We start from the raw sequence: 14,689 nt of genomic DNA on the forward strand, positions 1-14,689 counted from the left end.
TTTTTGTGTCTCACTGACTCTGGTGTATCCGTTATCCAAAGGCTAGCACTGCTGTCTTCACCTCTTTCAGCTTTTTCTTTTTCCATTCTTTTTAAATTTCTTCTTCCTTGAAGCCTTTGGCAGCCTGTTCTTCCAAGTCAGTAATTTCTTCCTCAGTGAATCGTTACATTATTTGTTTCCTGAATTGAATTCTTTATTTCATGGTTATACTTTTTCACACCCTGTCTCTGGGATTTTCCTTGTTCTTGTCTCCTCATTTCCCTGTAGTGGTACCTTGTTTCCCTGTTGTGGTACTCTGGGGGCATTTTTTCACATGAGCATTGTCCCCGGTCTGTGGCCTAAGGTTCGTGTTTCTGGTGGAGTTGGAGTATGTCCTCAATGTTCGTTATTGGGTATTTTGCAATTTCTGTTTGGTTTCTTTATTAACCCAAATGATTCTTTTATGATCTTTAAAATCTGCAGGTCGATAGGTTTTCCTGGTTGTTGTGGATTTATTGTTATATTGAGTCTGGCCATGTCTGTCGTGGATTTATTGTTATATTGAGTCTGGCCATGTTTGTCGTGGATTTATTGTTATATTGAAGTTTGTCGTGGATTTATCGTTATATTGAAGTTTGTCGTGGATTTATTGTTATATTGAATCTGGCCATGGTTGGTTTCTGCTTCTAAGTGTTGGTTGCAGTATTATTTTTGACCTAATGGTCAGGATTTCAAAGTGGTTTGTGCATGTTTGGTATAAAGTTGTATCTATATTTTTTGGCCGGGCGCGGTGGCTCAAGCCTGTAATCCCAGCACTTTGGGAGGCCGAGACGGGCGGATCACGAGGTCAGGAGATCGAGACCATCCTGGCTGACACGGTGAAACCCCGTCTCTACTAAAAAATACAAAAAATAACTAGCCGGGCGAGGTGGCGGGCGCCTGTAGTCCCAGCTACTCGGGAGGCTGAGGCAGGAGAATGGCGTGAACCCGGGAGGCGGAGCTTGCAGTGAGCTGAGATCCGGCCACAGCACTCCAACCTGGGCGACAGAGTAAGACTCCGTCTCAAAAAAAAAAAAAAAAAAAGTTGTATCTATATTTTTAGAGCCTACTGTAAAAATTGAAGTTCAAGGTCTAAATATCACTATTTTTTATTTCTGTGTGGCTTTTGGCTTCTGAAAGAGAGGGATTAGAAGTCCCTGCACTGTTGCCATTTTTCCAAATAGGCCGCTTTGTCGTTGAGCCTTTACTCTTTGGTATTTCAAAACCTGCATGGAACGTGTGGGAAACAGAAGTCGTCTTCTTGCAGGGACGCCTGCCGGGTAGCTGAGCATACAGAGAGGACGGCAGGCATCCAGCCCACTGTGGCTGCTGAGGCTGGGTGGTGTCTTGGTGGGAACCAGGTTTTCTGACATGGTTTATGTTCCCACAGAGGCTATCCCGTTCCTCCCCTGCAGGCGTTGCAACCTCAGGAGCAGTTATTTTTTAATGGAGTCAGTAGCTTAGCAAATGCTCAAGGTTTTGTTTGTTTTGGAGATGAGAACTGAGGCAGGTGAGCCTGCTTTCTTGGGTGATCTTAGCGGAGAGTGCCTTTCCTGTCTGTGGCAGGTCGTGCACACGTCTGCATGTCCCGCGGCGAGGCCCAGGGTCTACCCTGCTTCTGGGCAGGCTGTGTCCTCAGGCCCAGAACCACGGCCGCCCACGCACACCTGTGCCTTTTGCCTTCCTCCAGCCTGAGAAGCCAGGCCCCAGCAGCAAGGACCCCAAGGCCGACAGTGTGCGGGCCATCAGCGTGCGCACCCTCTACCTGGTCAGCACCACCGTGGACAGGATGAGTCACGTGAGTGCACGGCACCCGTCCCTGCCTGGTGACAGCAGAGCTCTCCAGGGCGGTGGCCCAGGGTGTGCAGGCCCAGCAAAGAGTCTGTCTCCACCTCAGAGCTCTGGCAGGGCCCTGTCTGCATGGGACCTCCCTCTGGGTGGATGCAGACCAGGCCCTCCGCTCCCCCAGGTCCTCTGGCCGTACCTGCTCCAATTCCTCACCCCTGTGCGCTTCACCGGGGCCCTGACTCCGCTCTGCAGGAGCCTCGTGCATCTGGCGCAGAAGAGGCAGGAGGCCGGGGCGGACGCCTTCCTCATCCAGTACGACGCCCATGGTGCGCGCCGCGCCGTACCCCACCTCCCCGCTTCTGTCCCCACTTCCCCATCCTCCAGTTCCTGACCCCCACCCCAGCCCCCCACTGACTATTTCCACCTCTCATCTCCAGCGAGCCTCCCGTCTCCCTATGCTGTAACCGCAAGACTGTTGGTGAGCCTTGCCCTTTCACAGCGTGCCTGGGTGCCCCACTCTGTGTCCCTGTGCTCCACCCAGGCTTGGAAGGGGTTACCTTCTCAGTGGGCAGCTGCAGTCAGGGCTCAGGTGTGGTTTTCCTCTATGTGGGCGGCCCAGCTTCAGGAACAGCCAGACCCCCCGTCGGGTGCTGTGGCCCTGCAGGTGCAGTTTGTGGGCACGGCCAGTGCTCCCTGCTCAGACCCGGCTCCACGCTGCCTCTCTTCAGGTTGTGTCTTCCAGCCCCTACCTGGGGGACGGACGTGGGGTGGCGGCGCTGCGTCTCCTCAGTGTTCTGCACCCTAACATTCACCCTTTGCTGGGTCAGCATTGGGAGACGACTGTCCCGCTGCTGCTGGGGTACCTGGATGGTGAGGCCGGGGTCAGGATGGGGTGCATAGCCCTGTGGGGAGGGCAGGCCTCAGGGTAGGGAGATGCTAGCTCTGACCCCATCTTTACCAGGTGGCACTAGGGTGGCCAGTGGGGACTAGGGTTGTGTAATTGGAAAAAGCAGTCTCCCCTGTGGTCCAAGAAAGGCCCCAGTTGACCTGGGACTGGAAAAGCACTCCCGCAGGGTGCTTCCTGGGAGCAGGTGGGGGGCGGTGGGGCGGTGAGGCCTGTCTGTGCTGAGCATCCCCGGCTCCAGGGCAGGTGCTGGGCTCTGAGCCCCACTGGCCTGCGCGGCTGTCATTTCAGAGCACACGGAAGAGACCCTGCCACAGGAGGAGTGGGAGGAGAAGCTGCTGATGGTGAGGGCTGGAGGTGGTCGGGGCAGGGCCCATCCTGGGCCTTAAGGTGTTGTCTGGCCTGGGGGGTGCTGAGGTGGAAGAGACTGGGCCACCTGCCTCAACCTCACCTCATGGTGTGGCTGGGGAGCCAAGGAGCAGGCAGCGTCAAGGCTGAAGACCCCCGCAGCCTTCCTGTGACATGGCACCGGCCTCTAGCAGCCGCAGCCTCAAGCGCAGGGTCCTCCTCTCGCCCTGCCTGGTGAGCCAACTGCGGCATGGCTGTCCCCTGAGGGTTGGCTCTGCCTCCCCTGGCCTCTGCTGGAAGGCGGCCTGCAGCCCCTGCAGCCACAGCACATGGGGATGTGCCCAGGCTCCAGCCAGCCCTGTGAGGGGTCGGGCTCCCAGCCTCTCAGTGGTGTCTTGGCCTGCAGTTCCTGCGAGACACCCTGGCCATCGTTTCTGACAACGCGTGGATCTGCCAGCTGAGCCTGGAGCTGTGCAGACAGCTGCCCTGCTATGATGAGACACCCCAGGAGAAGGTGGGGCACCTGCTGGCATTCTCAATGTGGTACTTGGGCTCTGAGTTCCTGGGTCTCGTGTCTGTCACTTGCTGTCTGGGCCCTGTCTCCCGTGGCCCTGGTGGCCTGGCAGAGCCTCCTCGTGGTGGCTGAGGGCCAGGAGGTGCGAGAGCCCACCGGCCCCACCCCTTATTCCTCAGATGTTGCCCCAGACTCACCCTGCAGTTCTCATCAGCTTGTGGGCAGGAGGTGCACCCCAGGGGCAGCCCCGTGGCAGCACTGGGTCTCCCTGTACTCAGGAGTCAGGCATAGCCGTGTTCTCTGGTTTTGTTTCAGAACTTCCTGTACAAATGCATAGGAACCACCCTGGGTGCTGCTTCAAGTAAGGAGGTGGTGAGGAAGCACCTTCAAGAGCTGCTGGAAACAGCCAGATACCAGGAGGAGGCAGAACGTGAGGTGGGGCCACTCTCCCTGCAGAAGCCCCAGACACCCTAGGGCTGGAGGTCGGCGGCCGCCTGCTGTTCTCTGAGGCAGCCGGCCAGGCTGCATGCCTGTGTGTGCATGTGTGCGTACACGTGTGGTGTGCGTATATGCACAGAGAGAGTGCGCGATCTATTGATGTGTATGCAGGTGTGTGCATGTGTGTACATGTGGGTGTGCCCCTGTGTCCACGCGTGACCATGTGCGTGTGTGTGTGGCAGCGTGTGCCCTCCCCTGTCTGGGGTAAGTGTCTTGCCCCCCAGGGCCTCGCCTGCTGCTTCGGGATCTGTGCCATCTCCCACCTCGAGGATACGCTGGCCCAGCTGGAGGACTTCGTGAGGTCAGAGGTCTTCAGAAAATCCATCGGCATTCTCAACATTTTTAAGGTTAGACTGACACTGTGCAGGGCTGGGGACAGCTGTCTATCCACAAGTTTGAGGCTCGGGGGTGCCCTGCAGGCTGGAGTGGGGCAGGAAGCTGGTTGCGTCCCTGGAGCAATTTTTGCTCCTGCATTCCTTCCATGGGTGGGGCCTGTGTGTGGGCACTCCCAGTGGGGAGGGAGGCAGAATGGCCTCCCGGAGGCAAACGTAGCTGTGGCCAGGGCCGCGTCTCTGCCAGGCGTGGGTGATGAGAGGGGCTTGCGGCCGGGGCAGGCCTCTGCCCCCTGGTGGCCGGCAGATTCTGCGTTCTCACCAAAGCCACCGGCTGTGCTGGCGGAGCCTGAGCCTGGTTTAAGGAAGGAGTGGGCCCCTACCACAGGCCCCCATCCCGGCCGTGGTCCCTCTATTTTCTGTCTCCCGTAACTGTCCCAATTACAGCATTTCAGGGCGGGACCAAGCACGCAGGGCTTCCCAGCCCTTGCTGTGTGGATTGAGGCTGATCTGCAGTGCAGCAAGGATGGGGCCTCGAGCTCTTCTCGGCTGCCTCCTGCCTGACTCTCACATGTGGCCGCGCTACCTTGACCCTCAGCCCTCTGCTACTCGGTACCCAGTGGGCCCATGCCTGGCTGGCTGCCTGTACTCCTGCCCCTTTCAAAGAGGCTCTCCCCCTCCCCAGATTCAGGTGGTGCCCTGCACGGCTGGGGCACACCTCTGCTGTCACTGACTGGCTCTGGCCCTTCTTCTGGGAGGACTTCAGGAGTTTCTGAGGCCAAGGATTCCTGTCGGGGAGTGTAATTGTATAACTGAAGTCCCGCTGGTTCCTCTGACCTCTCAGGATCGAAGCGAGAACGAGGTGGAGAAGGTGAAGAGTGCTCTGATCCTGTGCTACGGGCACGTGGCGGCCCGGGCCCCCCAGGAGCTGGTGCTGGCCAAAGTGGAGTCAGACATCCTCCGGAACATCTGCCAGCACTTCAACACCAAGGTGGGCATCGCAGTGGGCCTGCCACGCCAGGGGAGCTGGGGCTGCCGGGGACTCACATCTTAACTCATTTCACTTTTTGTTGTTCAGGTTCTGGGAGTAAAGGTAGAAACCAAGGTACAGTGTGTAGGAATTAAGTGCTGGACTGGCTTCTCCCCTCTCAGCTCTCCTCTGGGCGGGTTGAGCTTCGTGGGCAGAGGCTGGAGGGGAGCTTGCTGGGGCTTCCTGATCTCGGTCCCCACGGGGCATTCGAGAGCATCACCAGGGCTCCTGCCCTGGCCTGGGCCCTGGACGGCAGTGGGAAGAAGGAAGGCGTCTGTGCCTCCGAGGGGCCGGGTCATGGGCTGTCACCCCCCAGGAGTTCAGCCAGCCCCACCCATCCCAGGACAGCTGGAACCACCTCTGGCTCTGCTCCCCAGTGCTCGTGGGAGCTGTACCTCCCTGGACCCCAGTGGCCACCTAGGAGAGGGGACAAGGCCCAAAGCCAGTAGAAGTGGCAGTGGAGGCTCCACTGGCCCCAAGGCCTCACCCCAGCCTCACTAACAAGTTTCCCTTCTGGCCCTCCTGGCACTAACCTGACAAGCCCCTCTCTCGGGACAGTCAGCCCCTCCTTGAATAACAGGCCCTCTGGTTCTCCTGCGGTGGCTGGGAGGGCAGGGCTGTTCTCAGAGGTTCTTTTCCCAGCCCTTTAGCGCTCCCCGGAGGACTCTCTTCCTGCTGTGGGGGGCCCTCTGGTCACACCACACAGCGTCTGCTCTGTGGCCTGTCTTCTCTGGAGTGTGACACGGGGGAACCCCTGGGTGGCCCCCCGCTTCTTCCACACGGACTTTGATAAGCAAGAGAGCTGACGGGAGAGCTCCTGTGAGAGCAGAGTGCAGCACGTCTGGCTTCGGAGGAAGGAAAAGGGGGTGTGTGCGGGTTCAGCCCTGGAGGGCGGGTGTGGGCGTCTCCTGCAGCCCTGCGTCCCTGCAGGACCCAGCCTTGAAGCTGTGCCTCGTCCAGAGTGTGTGCATGGTCAGCCGCGCCATCTGCAGCAGCACCCAGGCTGGCTCCTTCCACTTCACCCGGAAAGCAGAGCTGGTGGCACAGATGATGGTGAGCATGGCCGTGGCCTGGTGGGTCCTCAGGCGGGTTCCTGGGAGACTGAGGCAAGGTGGGGATTGGGGGCGCCGAGGGTGATAACATGAAGACAGCCTGGGAACATGGGAGGGGCCATGTAGGGACAGATGGGGCTCTGCTCCTCGGGCCCCACCTGTCACTTAGGCTGGGGGACAGAGCTTGACCAGGGAGGAGGGCTGGGGTTTCCTCCAAGGGCTGAGTCATACACCTGCCTCACCCAGGAGTTCATCAGGGCAGAGCCCCCAGACTCCCTTAGGACACCTATTCGGAAGAAGGCCATGCTCACCTGCACTTACTTGGTGTATCCTTTCCTGCCTCTGCACAGGCCCGTGCATCTGCGTGTGTGTGTGTGTGTATGTGTGTGCGCGTGCCTGTGTGTGCGTGCATGTGTGTGTGCGTGTGTGCATGCGCTTATGGGCGTGTGCATGCGTGAGCACGTGTGTGTATGCGTGTGTGCGTGCGTGTGCACGTCCGTGTGCATGTGTGTGTGTGCGTGCTTACGTGTGTGCGTGTGCGTGAGGTGCCGCCGTGGTCTGGAGCAGAGTAAACATGGCAGTGGCTGTGCTGCCCACACAGGCCTGGGTTGCTGGGTGTCTGGGCCTCAGCCTCAGGATCATTGTCTGGGGCCCTTAACTTGCCTGTCAGCTCTGTGGAGCCAGCGCTGGACGAGCAGGCCCGGGCGGATGTGATCCGTGGCTGCCTGCACAGCGTCATGGCCCTGCTGCCTGAGCCCGAGAAGGAGGACGGCGGCTGCCAGAAGGTATCCCCATGTTTCCCTTGCCTGTGTTCACACCCATGAGAGCGGCAGGAAGGCCGCTGTAGGTGGCAGTCACTGGTGGGGCCGCACGGCCTGGCTCTCCTTCCAGTCCCTGTATCTGGAGACACTGCACGCCCTTGAGGGTCTGCTGACGAGCCTCCTGCAGCGGAACATGACCCCCCAAGGCCTGCAGATCATGATTGAGGTGTGCGGGGGACTGTCATGGGGATGGGGTGGGGGCACAGAGGGCACTCCACCTGGCTGCTGGCCCTCTCTCCGCATGGGGGCACCCTAGGGACAGTTTGGTGCTCTCTACAGTTGGGGGTGGTTTATGAACAGGCAGGTGCACCCCCTCCCATCTGGGCCAGCAAGCAGATGGGGAGGCCCTGACCCAGGTGGGACCTCTGGAGCCTGTCCTCTCCTACCACTGCATGGCACGGGGATGGAGGGGCCCACAGGTACCCATGGCTCCTGACTGGGGGCCGCGACCAGGGTGGCACTGTGGTGGGCGAGGGTAGGGCTGACCCCCATGCTCAGTGTGTTCTTCTAGGACCAGGGCGGCCTCCACCCTGTCCTTCCACAGTCCTGGCTGGCCCCGGCTCCACTTGGGCTGGGTTGTGTCTGTGACCAGACTGGAGGACAGAGTGGCAGGGCCAGAGGAGCTATGGTGGCCTGAGGCTGGCACCACTCTGGGTCTCTGGCTTGGCCCCCTGTAGCCCGGGAAGGATGGCCTGGCAGGGACACTGAGCTGGCCCACGATGCACAAGGCTCCTGCTCCCAGGGCTGCCCTCTGAGCAGTACCTGTGTGAAGCCCCCTCTTCCTCAGCACCTGAGCCCATGGATCAAGTCCCCAAGAGGTCACGAGCGGGCACGGGCCCTGGGCCTGAGCGCCCTCCTGCTGCGCCACTTCCTGGAGCAGCTGCGTGTCAGCGTGAGTACCTGGGTCCCCGGCCCGGATGCTGCTACCTGTGGCACTCATGACCCAGAGTGTGAGCTGTCTTCCTGGCTTCCTCTGGCCGCCACCCCAGCTCAGGCCACAGTCCTCTTCCTTGAGACGTGGATTGAGGGCCTGTCAGGGCCAGGAGTTGTCAGGGATGGCTGCTCAGAGTAGAGTCCATTGTCATCAGGGGCCCACCATTAGCCGGGAGGAATGTGCGCCTCTGGTCTCCAGGGCTTCACTGTTCAGCGCAGTGCTTGATTTGGTTCATGATATTTTTTTTTTTTATCATGTTCCACAAGCATCTGTTTGTTTTAATGAAAACTTTTATCAGGAACAGATACTAGATTTTGCTAAATATCTTTTTGTCATCTATCAGGATTATTCTAGGCTTTCTTTTCTCTCTCTCTTTTTTACCCTGAGACAGGGTCTCACTCTGTTGTCCAGGCTGGAGGGCAATGGTACAAACACAGCTCACTGCAGCCTGGAAGTCCTGGACTCAAGTGATCGTCCTGCCTTGGCCTCCCGAGTAGCTGAGACTACAGTGCATGCCACCACACCCAACTAATTTTCTTTTTTTTTTTTTTGTAGAGATGGGGTCTTGCTACATTGCCCAGGCTGGTCTTGAACTCTTGGGCTCAAGTGATCCTCCTGTCTGTGTCTCCCAAAGTGCTGGGATTACAGATGCTGGGGTTACAGACGTGAGCCACTGCACCTGGCCTTTTGTTAATGCACCAAAACTAACTTTCTCCTTTTTTCTTTTCTTTTCTTTTCTTTCCCTCCGTCCCTGCCTCCTTCCCTCCCTCCCTCCTTTCCTTCCTTTCCTTCCTTTCTTTCTTTTTTGAGACTGAGTCTCTTGCTCTCACCCAGGCTGGAGTGCAGTGGTGCAATCTTGGCTCACAGCAACCTCTGCCTCCTGGGTTTAAGCGATTCTCCTGCTCCAGCCTCCCGAGTAGCTGGGATTACAGGTGTCCACCACCACTCCCAGCTAATTTGTGTATTTTTAGTAGAGACGGAGTTTCATCATGTTGGCCAGGCTGGTCTTGAACTCCTGACCTCAAGTGATCTGCCTGCCTCGGCCTCCCAAAGTGCTGGGATTATAGGCATGAGCGACCGTGCCCAAAACTTTCATTCTTTATGTGGCCAAATCTTGTGTGTTCAGGGCTCTTTCCACCTCATGCTTTCATGGCCTGCTCATCACATAACCCTGGTCTGGCTGAAGCTTACCTTGGTGCATGGTGTGATGGATGCCTAGCCTAAGAACAGTGGCTGGTCACCTGCAGTCTTTCTCTAACATTCCAGCCTTTCCCTTCTGACTTGAAATTCTTTCTCATCAGTGGTGATTTTGGGGATGAGGAGTTTCAGCGGCGCCCAAGCAGATACCAGGTTTCCATCTGATAGGAGCGTCTGAACCCAGGATCCTGTGCAAGGGCAGGGTGGGAGCACCTCCCAGGAAGGCCTCACATGTAGGGGCTGAGAAGGGAGCCAGGTGGTGGGAGGGGGACAGGTGCATCTGCTGGGGAGGAGGTGTGGAAGTAGAAGGAAGGTGTTTGACTATAGGAGCATGGGAGGGGCAGGACTGAGGAGAGCAGAAAGGCTCTGGAAGGAAGGACCAGGACGAGTCAGGGTGTGAGGGGGTCTTGTACAGTCCTGCCCCTCACCCAGATTGGCAGAGCCCGTGCACTCCTCCCATTTGGGGCCCCCTCCGCACCCCAGTTGTCCGTCTGCCTGCACACGCCTGTGTGCCCATGTCGGCATGACCTGGCCTTCCTTCTTGTAGGGGCCCAGCCTGGGAACCTGTGTGGCCCTGGTGTAGACGAGGTGTGGTCAGAGCTGAGCTGAGCAGCACCCACGCTGCAGCGGGAGGGGAGGGAGGAACTCACTGGGGGCTATGTTGTCCACAGTGAGGGCCCAGGGTTTCGTGGACACCAGCAGCACTCCTGGCCACACTCCAGCCCTCCCCTGGGTGCAGGTGGCATAGGTGGCATCCACTCATCCCCAGCATTCCAATAGCCCAGGCATCTCCTCCTCCAGGCCCTGGTGCCCTTCCACAACCTGGGCCTTCTCGTTGGCCTCTTCTCCCCACGGTGCGCAGACCTGTGGCCTGCCACCCGCCAGGAGGCCGTCGACTGCGTCTACTCCCTGCTCTACCTCCAGCTCGGCTATGAGGGTGAGCCCTCATCAGGAATGTGGGGGCCCCTGGTCGTTCAGGGGTGCCGGGAGGGATGAGGTGCAGAGTCCAGGCTGCGGGATCGCCAGGGAGGGCCTCAGCCGGACTGCTCGTTCCTGCCGCCTCTCAGGCTTCTCCCGGGACTACCGCGATGACGTGGCGGAGCGGCTCCTCAGCCTCAAGGATGGCCTCGTGCACCCTGACCCCACCATTCTCTTCCACACCTGCCACAGCATAGGCCAGGTACCAGCTGGGAGCTCCGCGGCCAGAAGGCAGGCTGGCACTGTCTGGGGCTAACAGGGACTTCCGAGGCAGCACCTGGCCTCCCCTAGCCTCTGTAAGTGCCACCCATGGCCAGTGGGCACGGGGCAGGGCCTGGGTGTTTGCATTAGTTGCTGGCGCTGCCCTGCACTGGCCCCATCACCCACACCCGCCTACGCTGGGGCAGTGCAGTCCATACGAGAGGAAGGTGCTGTTTGTCTTGAGACCTGGCAGAGGCCAAGGAGGGAATGGGGTGCCATGAGGCCCAGCCGCTCTCTGCCTGCCACTGACACCCTGGCCTGCTCTCATGAAAATGCAGGTTTCTGGAACAGAATCTCCAGCGGCTGCCCTGTGTGGTGTTGTCCCCAAAGCCTACCCAAGAGCCACGTGGGGGGCTAGGGTCATCGCCTGCAGGGTGCAGCGGGCTCTAGCCCTCTTGCCAAGGGGCCAGGGGCAGGCCCTGCCTTTGGTTCCAGCGGGTCAAGGTGCTTTGTCCACTGCCATCTGAAGGGAGGATGATGGCCCTGAGCACTGCGTCCCCCAACCCCCACAACCCATGCCTGCCAGGTCCACCCCGAGGCTCAGCATATTAGAACACAAACTTGAGTATTTAAAGTATTGCATTTCAGGGGGGGAAAATAGTCCCTCCAAGGGGATAAGAAAGCTGCCCCTCCCTCTGTGCTCTCATGTGGGTCCCCAAGCTGGAACACTGCCTGTCTCCATTTGGTGCTTAGGAAAGGCCTTCCAGGTCCAGAGACTGTGTCTCCTACAAAGGAAGGAGGGGTAGGTCACGAGGGCCCTTTCTGGTGCTGGGATCACAGGGGTGAGCTAAGGCCTATCTGCCCTTGACCCCGTGTTGTAGAGAGCGACTGCACCACAGGGCTGCTCCCAGCCCACTTCACTAGTCAGAAGGAGCCCGAGGAGGGTGCTGTGACCTCAGCCCTGCAGCTGCCCAGGCACCACCTTCCAGGAGCCCGCCCAGGCTCCAGCAGGCCCTGACAGGTTCTGGAGAAGGAGATCCCACCCCCACGCAGCGAGCTCACTGAAGTCACAGGGCGGGGAGTCTGGGGCGGGGCTGCGAGATGGGCGTGGCTTCCCACCCTAACGCGAGCCCCTGAGACTCGATGCCTCGGAGAAGTGGCGTTGGGGGTGCCCCCCCCTTCCCTCCTTAACCTCTGGCATCGCTTTCCTCCTAGATTATTGCCAAGCGCCTCCCACCTGACCAGCTCATCAGCCTCTTGCTAACCATGTTTGAGGCCCTGGGAGACCCCGAAAAGAACTGCTCCCGAGCAGCTACCGTCATGATCAACTGCCTGCTGCAGGAGCGGGGCGGAGTGCTCCAGGAGAAGGTGGGAGAGGGCGGGGAGGTGGCTCCGGGAGAAGGCGGGAGGGGGCGGGAGAGGGCGGGGCAGCGGGGCGGTGGCTCCAGGAGAAGGTGGCAGGGGGCGGGGCGGCGGCTCCAGGAGAAGGCGGGAGAGGGTGCGGTGGGGTGGGGCGGCAAGGCAAGGGCGGGGCGGCGGGCTCTTGGAGAGGTGGCACCGCGGGTGAAAACAGTGAGGCTGGCCCTGGCCTGGCCTGGACCACCCTGCCCGGCCCTCCTCAGGTGTGACCCTCACTGCTCTGCCGCCTCTCCCTACAGGACTACTGTGGACAAATCTTTCTCTTATATCTGAAGACGGGGGTTAGAATCTGGCAAAAACAAGTGCTGAGAGAATAAGGGGGGAAAAGGAAATGGAAAGGCGGGTGAAAGCACTAATGGTTCCCCGAGCCCTGGTTGGGCCCCCTGCTCACATTGCTGGCGTGGACATGGACGCGGGGCTCCCCGGGTCCGCAGAGGCTGCCCAGCCGTGGATTCCAGGGTCTGGCACTACGCGGGACGCTCTCGTGCTGCCTGACCTCTCATTCCCTTTGCTCCCGTGTCTGGGGCCGTCCCAGCCCCACCGCCGCTTCTCACTGTGCAGTCTCCGTGCAGTTGTTGCCAAACGTGCAGAGGCAGTCGCTCCTCATAGATGCCTGTGACGCGACAGCAGAAATGCACATCCCTGTTCTCAGATCCTTTTGGGTCCAGAGGACTCCCATGGGCCAGCTGGAGTGGGTGCTCATGAGTCCTCGAGAGGCCCATGGCCAGGGACCCAGTCTCTGCACGACGGAATTCTCAAGCTCTGTATTAAAGTGAAGCATCGGAGTGTGGGGTGTCAGAAAGCTGCACGGGCACCCATAAGTGGAGCATCCTACCCACTCCTACGTCCTCCCCTCAAGCTCCAGTTGTCACCCTTTGGGCCACCGCCACTGCCCCACAGCGCAGACCACTGTGGCTTGGTGTGCGCGTTGTATACGTGGAAGCCGGTGCCCGTCCTGTGGTCCTTTGGCGTGAACATGTGTGTGAGGTTGTCCCTGTTGTCACTACATGTGCCCCTTTCCTGCACTGAGCTGCGGATGTGTCACGTTTGTTCATCTGTCTCCATGAACACCTGGGCAGTTCCCAGTTGGGGCTGTCACAGGGTCCAAGTCCTTTGGAGCTGAGGACACACTGCAGCGGGGGATAGGCCCACAATAGCAACAAGGCTTGAAGGCCAGGCCCTGGTGTGTATCCCAGGGCTGCCAGCCACTGTCCCTGGGTGGGGCCCTCTCCCTCCCGCAGGAGGCCGGCTGGCTCTGGGTGCCACTGTCTTGCCCATTGCTGTGTTTCCCACTCTTCAAATGAGTTTGCAGCGGCTTCATGCTAGAGTTTCATGTGTGTTTCTCAGTGATGGGTGAAGGTGAACACGTGTTTATATGTTTACTGGGTACTCGGCTGTGTTGCTTTGACAGGGTACCAGTCTTTTGCCTGTGCTTTTCTTCTTGATTAGTAGGAGTGCTTCCCCGCCCCTGCAACCCCTAGACGAAGTGTTGTTCTGTCACTCAGGCTGGAGTGCAGTGGCACGATCTCGGCTCATTGCAACCTCTGCCCCCTCCCGGATTCAAGCAAGTCTGCCGCAGCCTCTGGGGTAGCTGGGATTACGGCGTGTGCCACTACGCCCAGCTAATTTTTGTATTTTTAGTTGAGACGGAGTTTCACCATGTTGGCCAGGCTGCTTTTGAACTCCTGACCTCAGGTGATCCACCCACCTCAGCCTCCCAAAGTGCTGGGATCATAGGCATGAGCCACCACGCCCAGCTGGTAGGGGTGCTTTCTGTGTCCTGGATACAGTTTCTCCATTGGCTTTACATATACCGCACAGAGCTCCTTGGAGAGGCATGAACAGGAATGCAGCAGTGGAGAAAAGGAAAGTGTTGGTGGAGGGCTCGTGCCAAGGACTGCACACGGTGTGGTTTCTGGAAGGGCAAGTCCAGTGCTACTGCATGGCAGGAGGAAGAGGTTGAGGGTAGAGATGCTGGCATCGGGCCTTGGGAGGAACAAGGGGCCAGAGGGTGGCGGCTCAGTGCTGGCCATTTGAAGGCTTGGGTTTTATTGTGCAGGCAGTGGGGCCCCAGGTCAGATCTGAGGGTAGTGAGGTACCCTGGCCACCTGTGCAGATGGTGAGAGAAGGACCAGGCTGGTGGTGGCGGCCAGGGTGCTGGGGTCGGCCCCAGCGTGGGATGGACCAGGCTGGCAGTGGCGGCCTGGGTGCTGGGGTCGGCCTCAGCGTGGGATGGACCGGGCTGGCACTGGCGGCCTGGGTGCTGGGGTCGGCCTCAGCGTGGGATGGACCGGGCTGGCAGTGGCGGCCTGGGTGCTGGGGTCGGCCCCAGCGTGGGATGGACCGGGCTGGCAGTGGCGGCCTGGGTGCTGGGGTCGGCCTCAGTGTGGGATGGACCGGGCGGGCAGTGGCGGCCTGGGTGCCAGGCCGGCCTCAGGGATGGACCTCTACGGGCAGTGGCCTGGTGCTGGGGTTGGTCTCCCAGTGGATGGACTGTATGGCAGTGGCGGGCCTGCTGGGGTTGGCCTCAGTGTGGGATGTGCCATGTTGTGCTTTTCAGTGTGTCTGTACATGGACACTTGGGCAGATTCTCCTGAATGTGGGTGTGTAATTTCTCATCAAGTTCCTCCTTGCAGTTCATTTGGGGACATATCA

At 59.4% G+C, this 14,689-nt stretch overlaps 1 protein-coding gene across 10 annotated transcripts in view; it reads left to right on the forward strand.

Moving 5' to 3' along the window:
* MROH1 (maestro heat like repeat family member 1) overlaps window positions 1-14,689 on the forward strand; it is a 121,645-nt gene that overhangs the window by 89,109 nt on the left and 17,847 nt on the right. For 8 of the 10 annotated variants that reach the window (XR_004185985.1, XR_004185986.1, XM_031669872.1 and 5 more), the window contains exons 14-31: window positions 1,709-1,816; window positions 1,988-2,132; window positions 2,244-2,284; window positions 2,535-2,676; window positions 3,002-3,054; window positions 3,465-3,572; window positions 3,888-4,007; window positions 4,295-4,417; window positions 5,247-5,393; window positions 5,481-5,507; window positions 6,363-6,485; window positions 6,731-6,810; window positions 7,155-7,269; window positions 7,376-7,471; window positions 8,093-8,197; window positions 10,238-10,373; window positions 10,504-10,616; window positions 11,831-11,983. Coding sequence is in view for 8 of the 10 variants with exons in the window: in XM_031669872.1 (XP_031525732.1) it covers window positions 1,709-1,816; window positions 1,988-2,132; window positions 2,244-2,284; window positions 2,535-2,676; window positions 3,002-3,054; window positions 3,465-3,572; window positions 3,888-4,007; window positions 4,295-4,417; window positions 5,247-5,393; window positions 5,481-5,507; window positions 6,363-6,485; window positions 6,731-6,810; window positions 7,155-7,269; window positions 7,376-7,471; window positions 8,093-8,197; window positions 10,238-10,373; window positions 10,504-10,616; window positions 11,831-11,983 (1,935 nt within the window). In the remaining 2 variants the exon portion in view is untranslated. The remainder of the gene's footprint in view (window positions 1-1,708; window positions 1,817-1,987; window positions 2,133-2,243; window positions 2,285-2,534; window positions 2,677-3,001; window positions 3,055-3,464; window positions 3,573-3,887; window positions 4,008-4,294; window positions 4,418-5,246; window positions 5,394-5,480; window positions 5,508-6,362; window positions 6,486-6,730; window positions 6,811-7,154; window positions 7,270-7,375; window positions 7,472-8,092; window positions 8,198-10,237; window positions 10,374-10,503; window positions 10,617-11,830; window positions 11,984-14,689) is intronic. The other 2 variants (XM_031669870.1, XM_031669871.1) reach the window with 1 other exon arrangement.

This window comes from Papio anubis, chromosome 8 (assembly GCF_008728515.1).
Source record: "Papio anubis isolate 15944 chromosome 8, Panubis1.0, whole genome shotgun sequence".
Lineage (NCBI taxonomy): Eukaryota > Metazoa > Chordata > Mammalia > Primates > Cercopithecidae > Papio > Papio anubis.